Source organism: Trichosurus vulpecula, chromosome 3 (genome assembly GCF_011100635.1).
Source record: "Trichosurus vulpecula isolate mTriVul1 chromosome 3, mTriVul1.pri, whole genome shotgun sequence".
NCBI classification, from domain to species: Eukaryota; Metazoa; Chordata; class Mammalia; order Diprotodontia; family Phalangeridae; genus Trichosurus; species Trichosurus vulpecula.
The window spans coordinates 344,766,686-344,790,941 of NC_050575.1; the positions used below are offsets into that span (position 1 = coordinate 344,766,686).

General features: G+C 39.6%; 1 protein-coding gene across 1 annotated transcript; it reads right to left on the bottom strand.

Moving 5' to 3' along the window:
- Window positions 1-338: 338 nt before the first annotated feature.
- On the bottom strand, window positions 339-11,166 carry EPCAM (epithelial cell adhesion molecule). Its single transcript, XM_036751032.1, has 9 exons — window positions 10,849-11,166; window positions 9,297-9,404; window positions 8,374-8,614; window positions 8,041-8,106; window positions 7,583-7,646; window positions 6,153-6,254; window positions 5,259-5,459; window positions 4,112-4,159; window positions 339-852 (listed from the first exon to the last, which is right to left on the bottom strand). The coding sequence occupies exons 1-9, from the start codon at window positions 10,922-10,924 to the stop codon at window positions 811-813; spliced, it is 948 nt and encodes a 315-aa protein (XP_036606927.1). The 5' UTR covers window positions 10,925-11,166; the 3' UTR covers window positions 339-810.
- Between the last annotated feature and the right edge of the window lie 13,090 nt (window positions 11,167-24,256).

Genomic DNA, 24,256 nt, shown 5'->3' on the forward strand with positions numbered 1-24,256 from the left:
TAACAAAGGTGTGAAGAAACTTTAGTGCAATAAATCACTCATATGAAGTCATTCATCTAGTTTTCCAATCTCAGAAACCCCTCCCCTTAAATTCTTCCCCAGAGTTCATTTCCCATTCTCATTTTTAAAAAAAGAAATTTCACTTTTGTTTTTAAATGAAAAGCAGAACTTTAAGATGTTATGCTTAACAAAAACTCCAGTTTATCCATAAAATACATCATTCACTTCTGACATTTGGATGTTTGAACAATATTACTATTTACCTGGTAGCTTAGGATTGTACTTTGTAGAAATCGATAGCTGTTTTTTAACAAGGATAAATAAAAATGGGAAACTCATTTTGAACAACTTGTTTATTTCATAGTTCATAAAAAAACTTTAAGGAAATTCAAGACGAAAATATGTACAAGACAAACAAAAAACATTATTGAAAACTAGCTTTCATTTACAAGTGAAAGTATGGAATTCTAACCCTATCATGGAAATATATTTAAAGTATGAATTTTGATGTTATATAAGCATTTGCTTAACCCCATGTAGTCTAGTTTTTTTTTCCTAAGAAAATGCATATTTGAATAATTTGTAGTGGTCCAACTTTTTTAGATAGGCATAGCCAAAATTTTCAAGTTACTCATAACTTGGGTATCGAGTAAATCCCACTTCTTAACAATTTACACTCATTCTGCATTTTTAAACCCTACGTTATAGTCATTCCTAACAAGATATTAATCTGACGAGGCTTTTTTCCCATGTCCACACATACAGTATCAATATCTATTTTTTCTTCTTCTTGTCTTCATATTTTGGTAGTTATGTGGAGAGTTCTCTGTGCAATTCACCCATCTCCTTTATCTGTGAGGAATGAGGAAAAAAGTAAACAAAATTTCTGTCATCAGAATCAAGTTCCTCTCATTTACAACAATTTTTATCTTGTAGGGATTAAAATTACCCAACTTACAATAAAAGACTGAGGCAGGGCTCTGAGCCAATGGTACTTTATTAAAGGGTCCATGGTCCCCTCTAACGAAGTGGAACTCAGATGTTCCTCATGATCTAAGAGGCCCCTCCTTCCAGGGCCCTATTTTTATAGGGTTAGCTGTCTAGACATTCCTGAGTGACTATACCAAATAAAGAGTAATTCCACTGGTTGATACATGATGCATAAGCAAAAATGCTCTGTCGGCAAGGTCATGAGTTGGGTGAAGCAAAGAATACCTCCACCGACTAGGTGGTCATAAGATGGTCATAAAATGGTCACTTGCTTGTGCTGGACAAGAGAGAATGGTCTGGAGGCACAAAAATAAATTGGAGGATTTTCCAAGTAGTTCGGTCACCTCTGTCACACTGGGCTTGGTCACCATGACAAAGAAAAACAAGGGTAGTGGGCCTCTAGTTAACTTCCTTTGATTAAGCAGGTGAACTTACAATCTGCAGCTCACAGCTCTGGCGCCAAAGATACAGAACTTATAATCACGACCCCCATGGAATCATATCAAATTGATTACTACTGATTTGGAATACAGGAGGGGTCGTCAACCAATCACTTTTCTCAATCTTAATATTTACTGATGTACTTTACTATATGCAAAGGATTGCAGGGATATATATTTGTATATTTCTTGTCCATTAGGGAGTTACGAAACTGTAGTGGACCGTGAACACTGAACAATTAGTTAAGAAAATAGTTCAGATCTAAGTTCTGTCACTTACTAGCCATAAAAAGTCTAATCAATTCATTTATGCTCCTAAAACCTTAATTTCCTCATCTGTAAAATGGATACAATAATACTTGAAAACTCCAATCCCCAGGGCTGTTGTGAGAAAATGCTTCAGAAACTACAAAGCGTCATATAACTGTGACCTGTCTTTTTGTACAAACAACTTGAATACAAATAAATGTATTATAAATGTCCCCAAAGTAGAAAAAGGTAATCTAAAAGTTCAGAAATGGAGCAGTAACTTCCATCTGCTTCCATCTGACGATGAAAGGCTTAAATATTAAAAGTAGCATTATAGCTGATGCTTGGAAGGCTTTTCATAAATTAGCACAGACTTGGAGAATTTGAATGAACCTTCTCAGAATATTTACAGATAAGAAAACTGAGGCGTACTTTTTAAAATTACCCGAACAATAACCGGGAAACAACGTGCATAGTAGAAAGGATGTTGTTGCTGTTCAGTCCTTTCAATGGTGTCCAACTCTTTATGAGCCCATTTGGGGTTTTCTTGGCAAAGATACTAGAGTGATTGGCCACTTCCTTCTCCGGCTTATTTTACAGATGAGCAAACTGAGGCAAAAAGGGTGAAGTGACTTACCCAGGGTCATACAGCTAGTAATCGTCTAAGGTCACATTTGAACTCAGGTCTTCTTGACTCTAGGTCCAGCCCTCTATCTATTGTACCATCTAGCTGCTTGATTCAGATTCTAGCTCTATCATTTACTATCCCTATGAACATAGGTAAGTCATATCACTTCCCTGGGTCTTGGTTTTCTTATCTGTGAAATGGGAGCAATAATATTTGAAGGAATCATCGGGTTATTGTGAGTAAAGTACTTTGGAAACCTTTGAAAAGATGATCCCCTGTAGCTCTAAATTGGGGATCCCATGATCTTCCAATGATGCTATGTAGTGATAAAAGCTAATGCTTTACACATCTATCTGGAACACGGTCAGGAGGATTCACAGAAGCCCGATAGCTACGAGATCACAAGGCAAGCCACTTCACTTCAGTTTTCTCATCTGTAAAATGAAGAATTTGGACCAGACAGCCTCTAAAAGGTTCCTTCCAGCTTTAAATGGATAATCCCAGGATACTTAGGACCAAGAGATCAAATGTCTATGTCATCAGAAATCAAATCCAATCCCAAGTAGGTGAAAAAGTGTGCGAACAGTTTTGGACAACAGCACACCATATAACAGCAAAAAAATAATCATGATAGCCTTCTATTCCAAATATCCCCTGCTAGCTTAAAGCTAAACGTATTTCACCTTAGGTACATTTAGCTTATTAATTAGATCTCATTAAAGGGACTGTTAAGAAACAGTATCTCAAGACAAAAAAGATAGATGTTGATTGATTAGGGGATGGATGACTGAACTGTGACAAATGAACGTAATGGAATATTGCGCTATAAGAAATTATTAGAAAGAATTCAGAGAAAGCTGAGAAGGGTTGTATAAAAATAAGGAAGAACAAAGTAAACAAGTCACCCCCTCCCCAACCCACAAAAATACAAAGGAAAACAATGCAAAAGGACCAGAACTCCTATCAAGTTACTGACCAGTCATGTGGAAAGAGGTATATGCCGTTAGCCATGGGCAATGTATGCTGACTTTGTTTTGCTTAACTGTACACTTCCTTGCTACAAGGAAGGGGTCTACTGGGGAGTGACATCAAGAAAGGATAACAACATATCTCTTTTTAAACAAGCACAATACCATGGACCTCCTATTCTGATGAGACCCCAGTGTAACTGCAACAACACTAGAACAGAATTTGATACAAGGTATTCCTTTTTGGCTTTACATAAGGGGGTTTAGACAAGGACATCATTATTCTCTCATTAGGCACAAACTCCTAGAAGACTGTATCTGATGAGGCCATGATGCAGCTGGAGTCTGTATGTCCGGGGCATTCTCTGATTTATCAAGACAAAGGTGTCTAACAAATTATTCCACAAATTCATAGGTATAGATTCAGAGCTGAAAGAGACTTTACAGACCAACTAGTCCAACGTCCTCATCTTAGAGATGAAGAAATGGACCCAGAGATTCAGGTCCTCTGCCTCCATAGTCACAGCCTCTAGGCCACGTTACTGGGCAATGAGGCAGTGACCTGGGACAGAGCACTGGACCTTGAGTCAGGAAGAGCTCAGTGAAATTCTCACCTCAAATATCTGGCTGTGTGACCATCAGTAAGCCACTTAACCTATGTTTTCCTCAGTTTCCCCATCTGTAAAATGGGGATGATAACAATAGCATCTACCTCTTAGGGTTGCTGTGAGGGTAAAATAACATGTAAAGTCCTTTGCAAACTGTAAAGTTCTATATAAATGCTACTGTTATTATTACTAATACTTTAAAATGAATCTCATTAACTATCAACTTACTTCAGCTTTTTCATATTTTGTCTTCCTTTTTTTCTTCCTGGACATAACCTAAATAAATGAAGATATTTGATAATTTTAGAAAACTGTTTAATATTTATTCAAACAAAAATAGTTACACATTAGCACAAAGAGCTATTAAAGAGCTCATAATTGAACAGTATTTAATTCAATTATTTTAAACAGTGTAAGAAACAGATTAAGCTGACCTTTAAGAAAAAGGTAAATATTGAGGTAGGGAAAAGTAAGAGCTGTTTTTAAGTTCTAATTGTTTCTAGTAAAGGTCTAACTTTTAAAAATGAAACTCTAAAAACTGGGGACAATCATGCTTAAAGAAAAGGTGAAAGCCCATTATCACAAACTCCACACAACACCTAAATGATTTTGTTGTATAAAAATGTGAAAGGTGTGTAATACTAAAAACATTGTCGATCTGTAGGAGCCAACGTTCAACTTCTCTATAGTGTATGTATGTAAGCATACAACTTAAGAGAATTTCCTGCACCTGGTTTTAATCACCTAACACTTAACCTCTTTTCTCCTCTCCTTGATGAAGTAGGTAAGTGCCAGATCTGGGGTCAAATTCTACCTCAAGACAGTGAGCTATATGATCTCAAGTCAATCAGTCTCTCGGTTTCCTCAACTCTAAAATAGGAAACAACGGCACCAAACTCACAGGGTTATTGTGAAGATCAAATTTTACGTGTGACTGCTACTTGTGAGCTGCCGTTGTTATCGGACTTTTTATGACGTTCCCTTACTCAGCAGCGGTGGATAATTTGGGCATGTAGGATTGTCTGGCTCCTTTTTTCCCTGTCTCATGGGTTAAAATATATACAGATTTGTATACAAATGTATACAAATTTGCCGCTTGAAGGCACCAAGATAAAAAAAAAGTGAAGAGTGTGGTTATAGCTTTCTTCCTCTCTTACAACACACACAGACCAAGTTTCTTTTCCTTCAGAAAGTGATTATCTCATAGGACGACCAAGAGAATAGATTTCATGTGATTAATTCATTGCTAAAGATTTACAATCAGATTGGGTATTGCCGCTATAGTTACTCCACCGGAGCATGAAAATAAACTTTGTCATACAGAAGCTTCTGGATTAATACTTAGAACACTGCATTTTATCTGTACCGCGCTTACCAGCACAACAACGCCGGCGATAAGTGCCAGAACGACGACGACAATGACAGCAATGATACCAGCTGTCAGTCCCTGCATTGAAAATTCAGGCGGCTTCTCATCAAGGTAATAGATTAGAGTTCCAGCAGGATCCAGATCAAGCGTTTCACCATTTACGTTAAGATTCATCGTACGGGAGTAAAACAGAGATTCGCCTTTTACCTATATTGGAAAGAAAAAAAAAACAAAATTCAAAAAGTTTAGAAAGAACCACTGCCAAACAGGATTGAGCTCTGGGGTCACTATCAGTATTTTATCACTGAATTGAACAGTCAGTAAAACTTCTTACATGCCTCCCGCATGTTCCACTCCCCGAACTACGGGCTCTGAGGATAAGAGGAGACATAAAGGAAGACAAAAGTATGTCTCTGTTCCCTTAAAAAATTCACGGATCTCACTGGAAACACTAAACATACACATGTGACTATTTAACAGATGATCAATTCAGTACAGTAAATTGTGGATATACCTACATGCTTAATGACACTGCCTGAGATTTTTCAGGGAAGTGTTAAGAACTAATGGAGTCTGACATAGTTATTTGCAGGATAGCATAGGAGAGGAGGAAGTGGCATTACAGGTAGTGGAACGGCACTAGCAAATTCATACAGGGAACATCTCCTTACTTTAGTCGTGACTTTCTTTGGTGCGGGAGGGAACAACAGAAAGACTGAACTGACTAAATCAAAGGGACGATTGAGAAGAATGTAAAGAAATCGAGCCTGGAAAGAGAGCTAGAAGATCTTGAATACTAATTTGGCTGAATACAAGTTAATCTCTTCCCCTTCCCTCTCTGAATGGCAGGGGCTCTTGACCACAGCAGTGTTTCAGAATGATCTGTTCAGTCATACTCACATCTTTCTCAAAATAATAGGCCACATCAGCTATGTCCACCTCATTAGAGCTTTTCTGGGTACTGTTTTGCATCAGGTCAATAGTAATAACATCATCCTCATACTGGAAAAGAGAAGAGTAAGGATCAAGGATATATAATTAATAACCAAAATCATCGCGCTCGTAGCGTATTTCTGTCATTGAATTCTAACTTTTAAATCGTTTGCACAGTTGCTCTTCTCCACTAAGGTAAATAATTAATAATTAACTATTGGACATCCAGAATTTTTGTGACATCTTTAAATATGCAACGTATGGTTCTAAATGCCAAATATTGCTCTAAAAATCTAAAAGAGAACTATAATTAGTAATATAAACTTCAGTCATGAAAGAAATACAACTCTTTGCTACCGCAATAAGAATTATTGACAGATAAGCAGAAAGAAACTGCTTATCTGGAGCAGTAATATGCCTTTCATTTTAAATTTTCCTAAGTGTGGCATATATAAATGCTAAAATGAAATGTAATCCAAATTCAATCTCCTACTTGACAGCAAAGAAAGGACTAACATTATCTCTCCCAAATATCCTACAGTGTAGAATAATGAACACATGGCTGAATATGAAGTCGTAAGAATTGGGCTCAAATCCTACCTCAGATATTTACTACATTCAAGCATTTTTCAATAACAACCTAGAATGGATCATTTTGACTGTCTAGTCCATGGATGGGAAGCTATAAAAATAATACTCTTAAGAAGAACAGAGATTAATCTTTGATACAGCATTTTTAAAAAGCCCTTAAATTAGAATACATCCTTAATAAGAATATAGTGGTTATTTAGCACTCACAAAAAATATATTAATCTGGGGCTAAGGTGGTAGGGGGTGTGTGTGTCAAGTTTCAAAGAGCTGCTAGGTTTCCTGGAGAGGAAGCAGGGTGTTATAGAGACTAGGGGAGAGTGAAACTTAAAGAGTATTTCTATGGGAAAGATGAGCAAGAAAAGCAATATCTCAAGTTTTCTGTCTCAGTGGTTTTCCATTAGTTCATGAAAATATTTCTGTCTAATCAAGGTGAATTGTCTGAGCTTTTTTTTTTTTTCAGAATTCCAATTCTTTAAAATCCAAGGAGACAAGAATCATTATACTTGTAGATGTAAAGAATGTATGGAAATCAAAGATAAAGAATACAGAATTCACATTAATTTACACAGATGGCAAGCCAATTACAACTTAGTGCATGAGTTTTTCCAGTTACCAAAAACTAAGTGAGATTAAGTGACTTGCACACACTCATACAGCTTTTTAAATGTCAGAGAAAGATTTGAATCCATGTCCTCCTGTCTCCAAATCCAATAGTTTACTCATTGTACCCAGCTATATTACCATATATTTGCTAAAACTTTCTAGTTCTTTCAGAGGTGCCTTGCAATAGGAAGAAAATATATTACCAAAATTCCTTTGATGTATTTAGGGTTCAGTTGATAACGCTGCTGAAATTCCTGCTTGATGGCACTGTAAGAATTAAAAATACATTATAAAACAGCTATTTTATGATACAACATTACAAGAAGCACTATTTTTATTGATATAACCAGATATTTATAGTTCTCAAAGGCCAATGTGCTTATGAAATTAACCCGTTAAAGAGGCTACCTTTAAATTTTACAATTATTATAAACAATCTGTTATAAGAAATATTTGTCTTCTATAGAACAACATGAAGGTAAAGGTTTTTAAACACCAACCCAGTTGGTAAATACAGAATGTCAGTGCTAAAATGAATCTTAAATTTGATTTAATCCAAACGCTTCATTTTACAAACAATTAGGCATTTTAATGAATGAATGAAAAACCATTTACTTAAGCTCTTAAATATGTGCCAACAAGACACAGAATTAAGACTTACTTTTCTAAGGCAGTATTATCATAAGGTGTTTCTCTTGTTTTGTGTTTCAGTTCAATAACAATCCAACTGTAATAAAAAAATTAAATTGAATTACTTCCTTGTACTTTTTTAAACTTTTAGTTCTTAGTATCAATAAAGTTTTCCCAGCTCCAAATACAGTACTATTAAAAGAGAATAAGTTTCCTCTTTAATCAAACAAATGAACCAAAATACTCTTTGATTAGCTATCATTTACCATCAAAGTTTTGGGTACAAAACAATGCTATTATAATTCACAGATAAGGAATTTATCTTTAAAGTGTGAATATTAGTAACAAAGGCAAATAAACTTACTATGTTCTTACTAGTTCACTGCATGATATTTCACTATCCTTATCTGTTCTTCTTACTCCAGCTGTATTCACACACCAACAAAGAGAAGTGCCATTACACTGGCGAGCTTTGAAGCGCCCGTATGCATCACAATCAGGATCATATATTCCATCATTATCTGTAATAGCTCCTTCTGGTTTCTTTCTCCGCCCACTCTTGGAAGAAGTCATTTCCGCCTTCATCACTAAACATTTTGTAGCCACTTTGGGGGGGAAAAGGTTACAGTCAAAAGTGGATTTATGCTTCCCCAAAAAAGTATTCAAAATCAGCCTCGGTACCTTTTGTTCATAATAATAAATTTTGTTCATAACATTCATCAAGAGCCACACTGATCAAAAGTTAATAAAGACAAGAATTCATAATCACTGAATCCAAGAAAGGATAAAATTCCCAAGACAGGCAGCACAATACAAAAAGCAGAGTGAACAAGGGACCAGAAGACATGAATCTGCCACTTATTACATGTATGACATGCAAGTCAAGGCTATTTCCTCATATTTAATGAGGAGGACCTCTTTCTTGGGCACTAAATTCTTTTTGTCGAAATTTAAAACATTTTCTTATGTGGATCATATTGTTTATTTTGAAGTTTTTTATTTTTACTCTCTTGACCCACTAGAGAATGACACACACAGCGCACAGCCCTAAATTTTCATTCTAGAAAAAGCCACTTTTACCTATAAATGTGGATAGTTCGTGATTTTTTAAAAGCTCATACAACTGAGCTGAAGTATACCAGCATAAACTAGACAAGTAACATACTTCTGAGCAAATATTCTGACATGCCGATTTGATTGTTATTTACAAATGATCTCTACTATATTTCACTAACCAAATTAGTATACCAAAATAAAGTTAATGCCAGATAATTAGACTAAACTCACGTTCTGAACAGGTGACCATGTTTGGCGAGCCAATAGACTGACATCGGCACACCCCAGATGATAGTTCAGTGCAGTTTGTTGTTAACTTGTTGGTTTCACAGATACAAGCTAGAAAAGGGAAAAAAATTTTTAAAATCTGATACCTTCCAATTAATGCAGGAACAACAATAACAATACTCCCCTCAAAGACGATTCTAGTCCTCCAGTTAAATGAGTTTCTGGGAATCACAACTTTAAATGACAAGAATGTTTCCAGAATTTTCTTTTGACTTGTTTGGACAGTAGGTCACTGATTCCCATTTCAATTTTTATGCTCAAACTTTCCACCCCCTCAAATATAACCAACCCTTACAAAACAGTCATTTCTTCCTTTCTTTCCTTCAGAACCACCCCCCCCCCCGTACAAAAATGATTTAATTCATTACAGAAAAGGTGAATGGTCTGACAAAATTGCCTTTCTATCCAACAGTCGGCCAACAAGCATTTATGAAGCACCTACTATGTACCAGGAACTGTGCTAAGTGCTGGGGACATAAAGAAAAGCAAAAAACATAATAGGATGTAAACAAAAACCCAACCTGCTCTCAAGGAGAGGAAGGTGAGAGATGACAGACAGAGCAAATGGGAGATAAATCAACGGAGGGAAGGCTCGCACTAAGTGAGGTGGAAAAGGCTTCTTAATCTGTGTGCCCCTAGAACAAAAATTACTGCGGCCAATCTGTTAAAACAGAGCTGGCTGGCAGCCGTCCTCCAGGAGCGGGGAGTGTAGCGCCCAACCGCACTGGAAGGAAACCATCCTGCGTTTTCTTATCTTTCCAAAGGTTACAGGAAACTAATCGGAGGTCTTCGGGTCTCGCTGGGTCACGATTAGAAGCGCTCCTTCCAGGGCGTGGACCCGGCTCCCAGCTCCCGGAGGGAGCAAGTGCACGGCGGGGAGCAGGGAGCGGATGCCCGGGGGGGCAGGTGCGCGGGGCCAGGAGCGCTCCAGGCAGCCACCTGCAGCGCCGCTCCCCGGCCCACATCCGGGCCTCGGCGCAGGTGGGCAGCCTCCCCGGGGGCGGGGCCCGGCCCAGCCAGCGCCCCTGCCCAGTTCCCGCTCTCCAGGGCTTCCCCGAGGGAGCTCCCTCCACTCGCCCTAGGAGCCCCAGCCCGGAAGAGGGAGAGGGGCGCCATAGTGTGGGGAGGAGGAAGAGAGAATGGGAAGGGATAAGGGAAGAGAAAAGACGGGGTGGGAGGGTGGCGGGGACGGCGACCCAAAACACCCCCCTCCCCAGTCTCATTCCCCTAGACTCTCCGTAATCCAGGTACTCTTCCCTCTCCCCATCATCCTCCCCAGACCGGTCCCTTCTCTAGCCCCGCACCCCCAGCCGGTCCTCAGCGCTGCGGAGGAGCGGGAGCGGCGCTGCCCCCTTCCCCAGGGACAAAGACGGCCGCGGGCGCGCGGGGATCAGGCTGGCCACCCCGCTATGGGTCCTCGGGTCTCCCGGCGCCATCGTCCGTCCCTCCCTACCTCGGCGGCCGCTCGGGCCCGCCCCGCCGCCCCCAGGCTCACCTTTCACGGACGAGCTCAGCGCCGCAAACGTGGCCGCGAGCAGCAGCCCGAGCGCCAGAGCCCGGGGCAGAGCCATGGAGAGCGCGCCCGAGGGAGCGAAGGGGAGCGGGGCGCTGGGCTGGTCCGATGGGCGCAGCGGGCGGGACGCGCGACGACACCCGAGGGCTGGGAGGGGTGCGAAGGGGAGCCGGAGGTGAACGCGAAGAGGGGGCGAGACGAGGCGGACTCCCGGAGGCGCAGAGCGAGTCTGGGGCGGGTGTCTGGGGCCGCACCACGACCAGCCCAACCGCCCTTGTCCCCGCCTCTCTCCGAACCCCTCCCTCTGGGCTGCGGGCTCCGGGCCTCCCACCCCCACCTGCCCGACCGGTTCCCCGGGTAAACCCACCAGCCCGCCTTCTCCCCCTCCTCCTCCTGGGGGAGGGGGGGTAGAGTCCCCTCCCCCGGAGCCAGCGGCATTGGCAGGAGTTTAGGCCCCGCCCCCTCCCCCTCCCCTCGGCGCTCCTCAGGTGTGGTATCTGGTCACTTCCCACTAAGTCACCAGCGAGCCCGCCGGCCCTCCCCTCCACCCCCAAGTCCCGCGCCACCTCCCCGCTTCCGTCCCGTCGGGTCTCCCCGGCATGGGGAAAGCGATAAGGAAAGAGAGGACATGGCGAGGGGACGCCCAGTGACACCCTCTGGTCACCTGGGCTCGCGTGTCCCGCCCTAGTGAGAACAGGATGCGAGGGAGGAGGGAGGAGGGGGCTGGGCAGGGTCCAACCGGGAAGGGGAAGGCGAGTACAGACAAAGGGGACCCAAGTGGAGGGATGGCCTTCCGCCGGGGGCCCGAAGCCGGGGAGGGGTGCTGGGGGTGGGGGGGTCCGGCCCGCAGCCCCTCTGCCCTCCGAGGCCATTTACATTGATTTCCGAGGGCCCTGGAAAAAACCCTGACTTCCGAGGTGGGTAAATGAGGAAGCAAATGCACCGGCCACTTGTTTATGGCTACGGCTGATAATTCTTGACCTTTCGGACGTCGGTAATTTACTCCGCACATCGTTAGCCCTTCTGCGCTAAGCGGAGCGCGGTGCTAGAAACAGGTTTTTAGCGCTTCCTTCATCTGCCTAATGGCAGGCGGGCGAGTTAACCAAGTCCTGCATTTTTACCTTCTCCAAAGTAGGAATAAAAGGATTACTATTAGATTCAGTACAGTTAAGACAACTCTAACAAAGCCCTTGAGTTGGGAGGTTTATAGCTTCAAGGAAATGTAAACAAAAGAATCCCCAGACAGTCTCAAAGGGATCAGCTTTGTTGTCTACAGCTTCTTTTCTTTACCTGAGGACCTATTGAAGCGATAGTGTGAATCTTTAAAAATTATTAGGAATGTACAAAAATGAAGTGAAAAATCATTTTAAGATTAAAAAAATCTCTTAGGACTAGTTTTTTATGTCTACAGTAAATGAAGTTTTCTACTGCATTTGAAAATTTATGAATGTTGATTCATACAGTAGATACAGGAACTATATAATTTGAATTTTTACAAGGAAATATAAACAGGTGCCAAATTTAAATATAGAAGCAGAGAATCCTGGATATGGAAGGACTCTTATAGAGATAGTTCTAATCTAGTCCAATCTTCTCATTTTACTGGTAATGAAACTGAGAACCAGACAGGTTGTAACTTTATCAGCCTCACAAAAGAAACTTTGATATGTTTCAAGAAAGACTGCCGTCTTTTTCATCTTTAATTCGAATAATTGAGAGAGAACTTTATTTTTTTCCAGTAGAACTGCTTCAAGACTTCGATTTTTTTTAGTAGTTTGGTCTACTGAATAATTACTTATTTAAATCTATGAAAATTCCACGAAGTAGAACTTCTGAGTATATCATGTTGGAATATAAATTTTTGTAATGAAGCAACTGTGGTCTTTTTGTTAATGGTACTGTTGTTGAAGAACTTGGTTACAGTAAATGATAAAACTCAAACATACTTTTGCCAGGCATAATTGAACTTTCAATATCTGTTCATTATTATATTTTTACTCTGAATTATTCAATGATTAATCCCAAATTTACAAATCAAGGAAGGACCTAGTCTTACAACAAGTTTTTACTGTACTTTCTGTTATCTGTTACGAAGTGAATCAAGTCAACATGATTATCAAATGTTGTCATAGTGTATCACAGTAATCTCTGACTATCTCTTTCCCTGGTATTGTTTATTCTTAATTGCTCTCAAAACTTTGCCAAATTTATTCTATGCTACCCAATTTCTTTTTTGCCATTTTAAAGTGCTTTGATTGTTTATTCTCAAACCCCTACTTCTGTCTTTTTTGTGTGTGGTCCATTACAGATAGTTTCTCAATTTTAGTTATTAGAGTAGCTAGTATTACTGTTAATTAGTTAATGTAATACATCAATATGGTGAAGTTTAAAAGCGTGTCTAAACCTTCTGATTGGACATCTTCAATACAGCCATTAGGAAACAAAATAGAGAGCCCCCTTCAATGGATCTGGATCTGTGTTTTTTTGCTGTGAGTGCTCCAACCAGCACTACAGATTATCCATACCTTATTCTGCTTTATTCTTGTACTAAGCCTTCCACGAATCTCCCAATATGCTAGAAGCTATTCTCAAGGAGCCCACACCAAAGCACGTGTTCTCTCTCTCTCTCTCTCTCACTCCCTCTCTCTCTCCCCCTTTCTCTCCCCCTCCCCCTGTCCCTCCCCCTCTCCCTCTCTCTCTCTCCCTCTCTCTCTTTCACTCTTTATCTATAGATATATATCTATACATATTTACTGCCTTAATTTCTTTGGCTCCCACCCACTCAACCCCTTGAAATCTCACTTGCAACTCTTCACTGCAATTTTTCTTTCTAAGGTTACCAATTACCTCTTACTAAATCTAGTAGCTTTTTCTCAGTCCTCATTCTCCTTGATTTGATTGGTTTTTTCTGGCTTTTTTTTTTTTTTGCAGCATTTCACACCTTTGACCACTTTCTTGATACTCCTCTATCTCCCAGGGCATGTAATTTCTTGGTTCTCTTCCTACCTTTCTGAGCCTCCCCATTGTTGGTTTATCTTCAACTTTTTGCCCTTTAATTGTCAGTCAGGGTTCTCTCTTCTTTTGCTCGCTTTAGACAATTTTATCCACTCAAATAGTTTAATTATTACCTCTAAGCTGATGACTCTCAAATTCATAAACAGCACTAGTCGTGCCCCTAAGCTCTATTGCCACATTTCCAAAACTGTGCTGGACATCTCCAGCATTTCCACCTGAATTTCCTGTTTGCCCTTCAAACTTAACATGTCTAAAACCAAACTCATTATCTTTCCTGCTAAGACCTGCCCCTGCTCCCAGTCATATGAATATGAAATTATTCACTATCTTCCCTATCGACAAGGCTTCATATTAAGACATCTTTGACTCTACTACATTATGTCTAATCAGTTGCTAAATTCATATCTCCATTATCCATCCCCTTCTCTTCACAGTTATTTCTGTACTAGTATAATAGTCTCCTAACTGGACTCTGCCTCTAGTCTCTTCCCTTGCCATTCTTCACATAGATGCCGCTTTCATTTTACTAATGTATACATCTGACCATGCCACTCTCCTGCTAACACAAATTCCTTTCAGTTCTCTTACTTATAAATTCAAACTTCTTAGCTTGGCATTTAAACCTCCACAATTTGACTCCCAACCTGCCTTTCAAACTTTAATTCATACTATTCTTCTTTTCCTATTTGAAAAGTATGATGAATGAATTTAAAAACATTATTAAGTACTTGGTATATGTCAGATCCTATGCCAAGCCAAAGACAGGATTTCTGTCCTCAAGGAACTTACTTTCTAATAGAGAAATACAATACATGTAGGGAAATGGTGACTGGGGAAAGGTATTTTGCTCTGGGAAGGTAGAAAAGGGGAGAATTAGGTACACCAGAATTAGGCAGTAGAAAAACTGTGAGATGGACTCAGAATAATTGGCTAGGATGTAAAGCTAAAGCATGGTCTTATATCCAGGGCTACCCAGTAGATATAGTGGGTTAATAGATAGCTGTTCCATAATTTGATCCTGAACTTTCTCCTATCTGTATATTCATATAAAATACTCCCCGTATCTTCAGTATGTCCTATACGCCTAAAGAAAAATATGAATTAAAAACCGCATTTCAAGTGTTCCTTCCTAAAAACATACCCAAGATTGCACAGCTGATATGAGACAGAAGCTGTCTTTAAACTCATGTCTTCCTGTCCTGCTATGAGCTCTCTGTTTACCATAGCATGCTGCCTCTGATCCCAAAAAAGGTGTCCAAAAGTCTTAGTACAGTTTTAAGCCTATGAGCTATTAGCTTAAAACTGTATCAAGATTTTTAGGACACTATTTTCTTGCTAAAATCACCTATAATCAGTGCACCTCCATTTTGATTTTCATCAGGGTAGTAAAATATTCTTCATCTTACATTTCTGTGGCAGTTTCTCTCCCTAAATAAAATGCTCTGCATTGCTCTTTGTTAGTGTAGAACTCCAACAATAGACACTTGTAGAGATGCAAAATTTAATTAAGACAACAACTTTGGAAAGATGATATTTGTAACTCATGAGACCTTTTTTAGTATTAGGGTAGTTGGGAATATTACACATATATAGACAGAGGGCACAGAGTGAGTTGAATATGGAGGGGTGATATTTAAAAAATAAAATTAAGGGGTGAGAGAGGAATATGTTGGGAGAAGGAGAAAGGGAGAGATATAATGGGGTAAATTATCTCACATAAAAGAGGCAAGAAAAAGCTGTTACAGTGGAGGGGAAGAGGAGGTAGGTGAAAGAGAATGAGTCAACCCTACTCTCTAGATTTGGCTTAAGGAGAGAGTAATATACACACTCAATTGGGTATCTTGCCCTATAGGAAAGTAGTGGGGAAGTGGATGGGGGGTAATGATAGATGGGAGGGAAGATTGGGGGTGGGGGTAGTCAGAAGCAAACACTTTTGAAAAGGGACAAGGTCAAAGGAGAAAATAGAATAAATTGGGGGCAGGATAAGATGGAGGGAAATATAGTTAATCTTTCACAATATGACTAGAACTACACATATATAACCTATATTGAATTGCTTGCCTTCTTAATGAGGATGGATGGGGAGGGAAGAAGGGAAAGAATCTGGAACTCAAAAGTTTTAAAAACAAACATTAAAAATTGTTTTTACGTGCAACTGGGAAATAAGATATACAGGCAGTGGGGTATAGAAATCTGTCTTGCCATACAACAAAGGGGGAAGGTGATAAGAGGGGTGGGGTGATAGAAGGGAGAGCAGACTAGGGGAAGAGGTAATCAGAATGCACGCCATCTCCTTAGATCACTCCACCTTGGAAGAACTGAAAACTTACAGGTCCCTTAGAAGTATCTCTGAAAACAGTTGCACAAAACCCTTGAAGTTTGGGACAGCATACCCTCCACCCTCGAAGCAGAGCCCCACTTTAGCAAAGAGTTAAAAGTCAAGAAATAGGTTGGGAAAAAGAGAAAACGACAGAAAAAAAATTCTGATCATGGAAAGTTATTATGGTGACAAGAAAGATCAAAACATACACTCAGAAGAAGATAACAAAGTCAAAGCTCCTACATCCAGAGCAACCAAGAAGAATATGAATTGACCTCAGGCCATGAAAGAGCTCAAGAAGGATTTTGAAAATCAAAAGAGGTAGAAGAAAAATTGGAAAGAGAAATGAGAATGATGCAAGAAAATCATGCAAAAAGAGCCAAGAGCTTAGTAAAGGATTCACCAAAAAATACTGAAGAAAATAACATGTTAAAAAACAGACTATGACCTAGCAATACCACTTCTAGGGCTGTATCCCAAAGAGACCATACAAATGGGAAAAGGACTGACATGTACAAAAGTATTTACAGCAGCTCTTTTTGTGGTGGCCAAGAACTGGAAATTGAGGAGATGTCCATCAATGGCTGAACAAGTTGTGGTATATGAATGTAATGGAATACTATTGTGCTATAAGAAATGATGAACAGGCAGACTTCAGAAAAACCTGGAAAGACATATGTGAACTGATGCTGAGTGAGGTGAGCAGAACCAGGAAAACATTGTATGTGGTAACAACCACAGTGTGTGATGACTGACTTTGATAGACTTAGCTCTTCTAATCAATTTGAGGACCTAAAACAATTCTAAAAGACTCATGATGGAAAATGCCATCCACATCCAGAAAAAGAAACATGGAGTCTGAATGGAGATCAAAGCAGACTATTTTTCTTTTTTTGCTTTGTTTTGTTTTATGTTTTTATTTCTTATGATTACTCCCATTCATTCTAATTCTTCTATACAACATGACTGATGTGAAAATATGTTTAATAGGAATATATCTGTAGAGCCTATATTGGATTACATGCCATCTTGGGGAGAGGGGGGAAGGAGGGAGAGAAAATTTAAAACTTATGGAAGTGAAGGTTGAAAACTAAAAATAAATAAGCTTAGTTTTAAAAAAAATAGATTAGGCCAAATGGTAAAAGAGCCAATGAGGGGGCAGCTAGGTGGCACAGTGAATAGAGCACTGGCCCTGGAGTTAGAAGGACCTGAGTTCAAATCTGGCCTCAGACACTTGACACATATACTGGCTTGGGCAAGTCACTTAACCCTAATTGCCTTGCCTTCCTCCCTCCAAAAAAAAAAAGCCAGTGAGGAGAAGAGTGCCTTGAAAAGCAGAATTGGGCAAATGGAAAAAGAAGCATAAAAATTTGCTGGAGAAAAAGCTTCTTAAAAAGTACAGTTGGCCAAATGGAAAAGGAGCTACAAAAGCTCACTGAAGAAAATAGTTCCTTAAAAATTAGAGTGGAGCAAATGGAAACTAATGACTTTATGAGAAATCAAGAAACAATCCAAGAAAACCAAAAGAATGAAAAAGTAGAAGACAATATGAATTATCTCATTGTAAAAACAACTGACCCTTGAAAATAGGTCCGGGAGAGATAATTTAAATATGATTGGACTACCTGAAAGCCATGATCAAAAAAGGATTCCAGACATCATCCTTTCAAGAAATTAACAAGGAAAACTTCCCTGATATTCTAAAATCAGAGGGTAAAATAAAAATAGAAATAACCCACTGATCACCTCCTGAAAGAGACCCCAAAATGAAAACTCCCAGGAATATTATAGCCAAAATCCAGAGCTCCCAGGTCAAGGAGAAAATATTGCGAGAAACCACAAAGAAACAATTCAAGTAGAGTGGAGTCACAGGATAACACAAGATTTATCAGCTTCTATATTAAAGGATCAGAGGGCTTGGAATATGATATTCCAGAGGGCAAAGGAGCTAGGATTGCAACCAAGAATCACTTAGCCAGCAAAACTGAATGTAATCCTTCAGGGGAAAAAATAGACATTCAATGAAATAGAAGATTTTCAAGCATTGTTTTGGGGGGGGCAGGGCAATTGGGGTTAAGTGACTTGCCCAGGGTCACACAGCTAGTAAGTGTGTTAAGTGTCTGAGGCTGCATTTGAACTCAGGTCCTCCTGACTCCAGGGCCGGTGCTCTACTCACTGTGCCACCTAGCTGCCCCTGATTTTCAAGCATTCTTGATGAAAAGACCAGAGCTGAATAGAAAATTTGACTTTCAAATACAAGACTCAAGAGAAGGATAAAAAGGTAAATAGGAAAGGGACATCACAAGGGACTTAATAAGGTTAAACAGTTTACATTCCTACATGGGAAGACAATACTTGTAACTCACAAAACCTTTCTCATTATTAGGGCAGTTGGAAGGCAGAGGTGTGAGGTGAAGATGAGGGGATGATATCTAAAAATATTAAATTAAGGGGTGAGAAAGAGGAATGCACTGGGAGAAAGGGAAAGGGACAGGTAGAATGGGGTAAGATCTTATAAACCAAATCGACGTGTGCATTAATATTCAGTGACTTGAAAAATGAAACTTTAGTGGCTTTTATCACCAGTGACAGTGGATCCACTATGTTCAGACCAATGAATACCCAACATGCTGTTTGAGGAAGCATAAATATCATTCAGAAAGATGAAGTCAGGAACAGTGGCTGGATCATACCAAATAAACACAGAGGAGGTCCTTACTGGAGGTTATCTAATTTTAAAACTATTGAGGGATGAATTTTCAAGACATTTCAGGATTAGAAGTATACTAAATGATTAGAAAAAAATCCAGATAATAACAATATATTTAAAAAAGCAATTGAAAAAACTTTAACAAATACCAACCCATATGTGCACTTCTTTATTTCTAAAATCTTTATGAAAATGATCCGCACATATATCAAGAATGTCTAGGGAGCAAGCTAATTTTATAAACTATTTTCCAGGACAGATTACATTTTACAATGATACAATTCCTCTGTGTGTGTGGATTACAAAAATAAACAAATGTTTGTAAAATGCAGGATTTGAGTCTGTCTTCAAGTAAAGTAACTCATTAATATATGAAGATTACACAAGATTCCTTGGTAGGTGCAACCACAGAGATAATTGTTCACCAATTCTTTGACTCAGTATTGAGTCATAAGAGACATAGACTCGGCAAAGGTGTTTGATGATCTTGTTAAGGATACCTTGTAGAATCCAGATGGAATAGAGATTCCCAACAGATACCAAAGTTCTTTACATGCATAAAAACACAATAAAATGTGACTGAGAAATGATGAATATGAAGATTACAGAAAGCCATAGGAAGGCTTATGTGAACTGATGCAGAGCCCAGGAAACAATATATTGACTAAAATATTGCAAATGTAAAGAACAACGAAACCTAAATTGAATATTGTGAAATTATAATGACCATACAATTGAAAAAATGTACCTCTCCCTTCTTTGCAAAGGTAGCAGACTATAGATGTCAGATAATCCACATATTATAAGACTTATTCGAATGTCGATTAGGTTTTTTGTCCTGTTCCTTCGTCCTACTCCCCACCCCTCCCCCCCAATTTTCTTTTTCATAAGTGATGGCCTACTAGGTAGAGGAGAGAGAAGGGAATTATTCAGAAATGAAGATGATGTAAAAACAAAATATAGTAATAAAAATTTAAAACTTAAAAAGTGTGTATATGTGTGTGTGTGTATATATAGTGAACCCAGTCAGAATGATATACAATGGATATAAGTGGTTTAAGGTTTACAAAGCTCTTTACATATATCTCATTTAATATCAAGGATGCTAGGAATCATACCTGAACAGAAACTCTTTTTTTAATGTAATTTTATTTTTTTCCAATTACATATACAGTTATTTTTTGTTCTCATCCTTTTTGACCTCTGTGGCATGACCTCTGTGGACCACCCGTTCTTCCAGACACCTTCTGTCACAGGGTTGTGGTAAGGCTCAAATGAGACAGCATATATTAAACATTTTGCAATCTTTAAAGTGCTATAGCTATTTAAGTACCATTATTATTATTATTCATTCCTCCCTTGGTTTTCATGACCCCACTTAAGATTCTCCTCTCACTTGGACAACCCAACCCCCCATCTCCTTTCCTGGCTTCTCATCCTCCCACTCCATACATTTGGGTGTCTCCAAGTTTCTCTAAGGAGAACCTCTTCACTCATATGGTGAGCAATCATGTCTTCAGAAGATGGGTGATAATGCATAGCACTCACTTCTTGGTAGAGGGGTAATGGACTAGAGATGCAAAGTGAGATGTACATTTTCAACAATGTTTTGATTTGTTTTCCTTGATTTATTTGCTACAATATTAGGCTTCTATTCAAGGAAGAAGTGAGCTAATGGGAAATGACAGAGATGCAAAAAGAGGAAGGAGCATCAATAAAACAGGTGAAAAAAATCAGAAGGGAACACAAACAGCAATTTTGTTTCTATTTTGTTGAATTAAATACATACATTTAGAAAAAACAAACCATAATAGACATTTACAAATTCACATAAAATCCTATGTTTTATCTTCTTTGCATGTTGGAAGGTTTCTTGATTAATTACTATTAAGTTCATAATAAAATTAATTAATAAGAAGACCTTTTTTTCCTTCCCATAGTTACTCTCTCCTCTTACTTCCAGGTCAGTTATTATTTCTATGTAGATAGTACCCCAAACTATATCTCTCTGTCTAGAACTCAAAGCCCATATTTCCAACTGCCTGCTGGATATTTATTTTCCTTTGGATGACCCTCTGGCACCTCATATTCATCATATCCAAAACTGAATTCACCTTCTACCACAACCTGATTCCGTACCTAACTTTGTAGATGATACTACTATTCAGTACAGGTACCTGGGTTTAAACTTAGCCACCTTTGATTTCTCATTTGCACTGCTGCACACATCAAATCAATTATTAAGTCCTATTGATTCTACCTCTAAAACATTTCATATCCACTCCCTCTTCTCATGTCTCACTGAAACCACCTTTGTTTAGAAGCATACTAATTCCTTCTTTCCTAGACCATTCTGACAGCCTCTTAACCGATCTTTCTGCTATAAGTCTGCACTTCATCATCCATTCTCACCCTACTACCTGAGTAATCTTCCTCACACATTGCTCTGAACATATTACCATTTTATTCTAGAGGATGAGCTCAAGGGCAAGAGGAGGCCACAGACTCACACTGGAGAACCACAATAGGAATAGATACCATGGGGGGGGGGGGGGGAGGGAGACAGAGCCAAGATGGCGGCTGGAAAGCAGGGACTTGTGTGAGCTCCCCACCAGGTCCCTCCAAAAACCTATAAAAAATGGCTCTGAACAAAATCTAGAACTGCAGAACCCACAAAATAGCAGAGGGAAGCAGGGATCCAGCCCAGGACAGCCTGGATGGTCACTGGATGAGGTCTATCATGCGCAGAGCGGAGGGGAGCGGAGCCCAATGTGGGTGATGGCAGGACCAACCAGACCAGGAGCCAGGTGGAACAGGCCCTAGCACCATGAATCAGTGAGCTGTGGCAGTTACCAGACTTCTCAACCCACATACACCAAACACAACAGAGAAGGTTAGTGGGGAAAGCTGCGGGGGACAGAGTGAAAAGAGTTTGCGATTGGGCCACCACTCCGGGGGCAGCAGAGGTGGTGCAGCTACAGAACTACAGCTGCAGTTGCTTCAGGCCCCAGGCCCACTTGGTGGGAGGAGTTAAGTGGTGGATCAGAGCAGGAGTGCAGAGCCTGATTAAGATCTGAGTGAGGTCCAGGTTGGCAGTTCTTGGGGAAGGAGGAGTGCTGGTGTGGCAGAGCTGGCTGTATAGAAATAGCTCTGAAATCAACAGAGCATCCCCTCAAGCTTGGAACAAAGTACTCTTTACTCTACAAGCAGTCATACCCCAACAAAAAACTCAAGGGTCAAGTAAGTTGCCTGGGAACATGGCCAGGCAGCAAAAACGCACTCAGATTCAATCTCAGACTTTGGAATCCTTCTTTGGTGACAAAGAAGACCAAAACATACAGCCAGAAGAAGTGAACAAAGTCGAAGAGCCTACATCAAGAGCCTACATCAAAAGCCTCCAAGAAAAACATGAACTGGTCTCAGGCCATGGAAGAGCTCAAAAAGGATTTGGAAAAGCAAGTTAGAGAAGTAGAGGAAAAATCAGGAAGAGAAATGAGAATGATGCAAGAAAACCATGAAAAACAAGTCAATGACTTGCTAAAGGAGACCCAAAAAAATACTGAAAAAAAATGTTGAAGAAAACAACACCTTAAAAAATAGACTAACTCAAATGGCAAAAGAGCTCCAAAAAGCCAATGAGGAGAAGAATGCCTTGAAAGGCAGAATTGGCCAAATGGAAAAGGAGGTCCAAAAAACTACTGAAGAAACTACTACCTTAAAAATTAGATTGGAGCAAGTGGAAGCTAGTGACTTTATGAGAAATCAAGATATTATAAAACAGAACCAAAGGAATGAAAAAATGGAAGACAATGTCAAATATCTCATTGGAAAAACCACTGACCTGGAAAATAGATCCAGGAGAGATAATTTAAAAATTATTGGACTACCTGAAAGCCATGATCAAAAAAAGAGCCTAGATATCATCTTTCAAGAAATTATCAAGGAGAACTGCCCTGATATTCTAGAGCCAGAGGGTAAAATAGAAATTGAAAGAATCCACAGATCGCCTCCTCAAAAAGATCCCAAAAAGAAAACTCCTAGGAATATTATCGCCAAATTCCAGAGCTCCCAGATCAAGGAGAAAATACTGCAAGCAGCCAGAAAGAAACAATTTGAGTACTGAGGAAAAACAATCAGGATAATACAGGATCTAGCAGCTTCCACATTAAGGGACCAAAGGGCTTGGAATACGATATTCTGGAGGTCAACGGAGCTAGGATTAAAACCAAGAATCACCTACCCAGCAAAACTGAGTATCATGCTCCAAGGCAAAATATGGATGTTCAATAAAATAGAGGACTTTCAAGCTTTCTCAGTGAAAAGACCAGAGCTGAATAGAAAATTTGACTTTCAAACACAAGAATCAAGAGAAGTATGAAAAGGTAAACAAGAAAGAGAAATCATAAGGGACTTACTAAAGTTGAACTGTTTTGTTTACATTCCTACATGGAAAGATGATGTGTATGATTCATGAGACCTCAGTATCATAGCAGCTGAAAGAAATATGCATGTATATATGTGTATGTATATATATACATATATGTGTGTGTTTGTGTATGTATATATGTAGGTGTATATATATGTATATATATATGTGTATATATATATATATATATATATACATATAGACAGAGGGCACAGGGTGAGTTGAATACGAAGGGATGATGTCTAAAAAAATAAAATTAAGGGGTGAGAGAGGAATATATTGAGAGAGGGAGAAAGGGAGAGATAGAATGGGGTAAATTATCTCACATAAAAGTGGCAAGAAAAAGCAGTTCTGTAGGAAGGGAAGAGGGGGCAGGTGAGGAAGAATGAGTAAATCTTGCTGTCCTCGGATTTGACCTGAGGAGGGAATACCATACATACTCAATTGGGTATCTTACCCCACAGGAAAGAAGAAGGAAGAAGATAAAAAAGGGAGGCGGGATGATAGAAGGGAGGGCAGACAGGGGGAGGAGGTAATCAAAAACAAACACTTTTGAAAAGGGACAGGGTCAAGGGAGAAAATTCAATAAAGGGGGATAGGTTAAGAAGGAGCAAAACATAGTCAATCTTTCACAACATGAGTATTGTGGAAGGGTTTTACATAATGATACGCGTGTGGCCTATGTTTTATTGCTTGCCTTCTTAGGGAGGGTGGGCGGAGAGGGAAGAGGGGAGAGAATTTGGAACTCAAAGTTTTAAAAACAGTTGTTCAAAAACACCAAAAAAATAAGTTTTTGCATGCAACTAGGAAATAAGATACACAGGCAATGGGGCGTAGCAATTTATCTTGCCCTACAAGAGAAGAAGGGAAAGGAGGATGGGAAGGGAGTGGGATGACAGAAGGGAGGGCTGACTCGGGA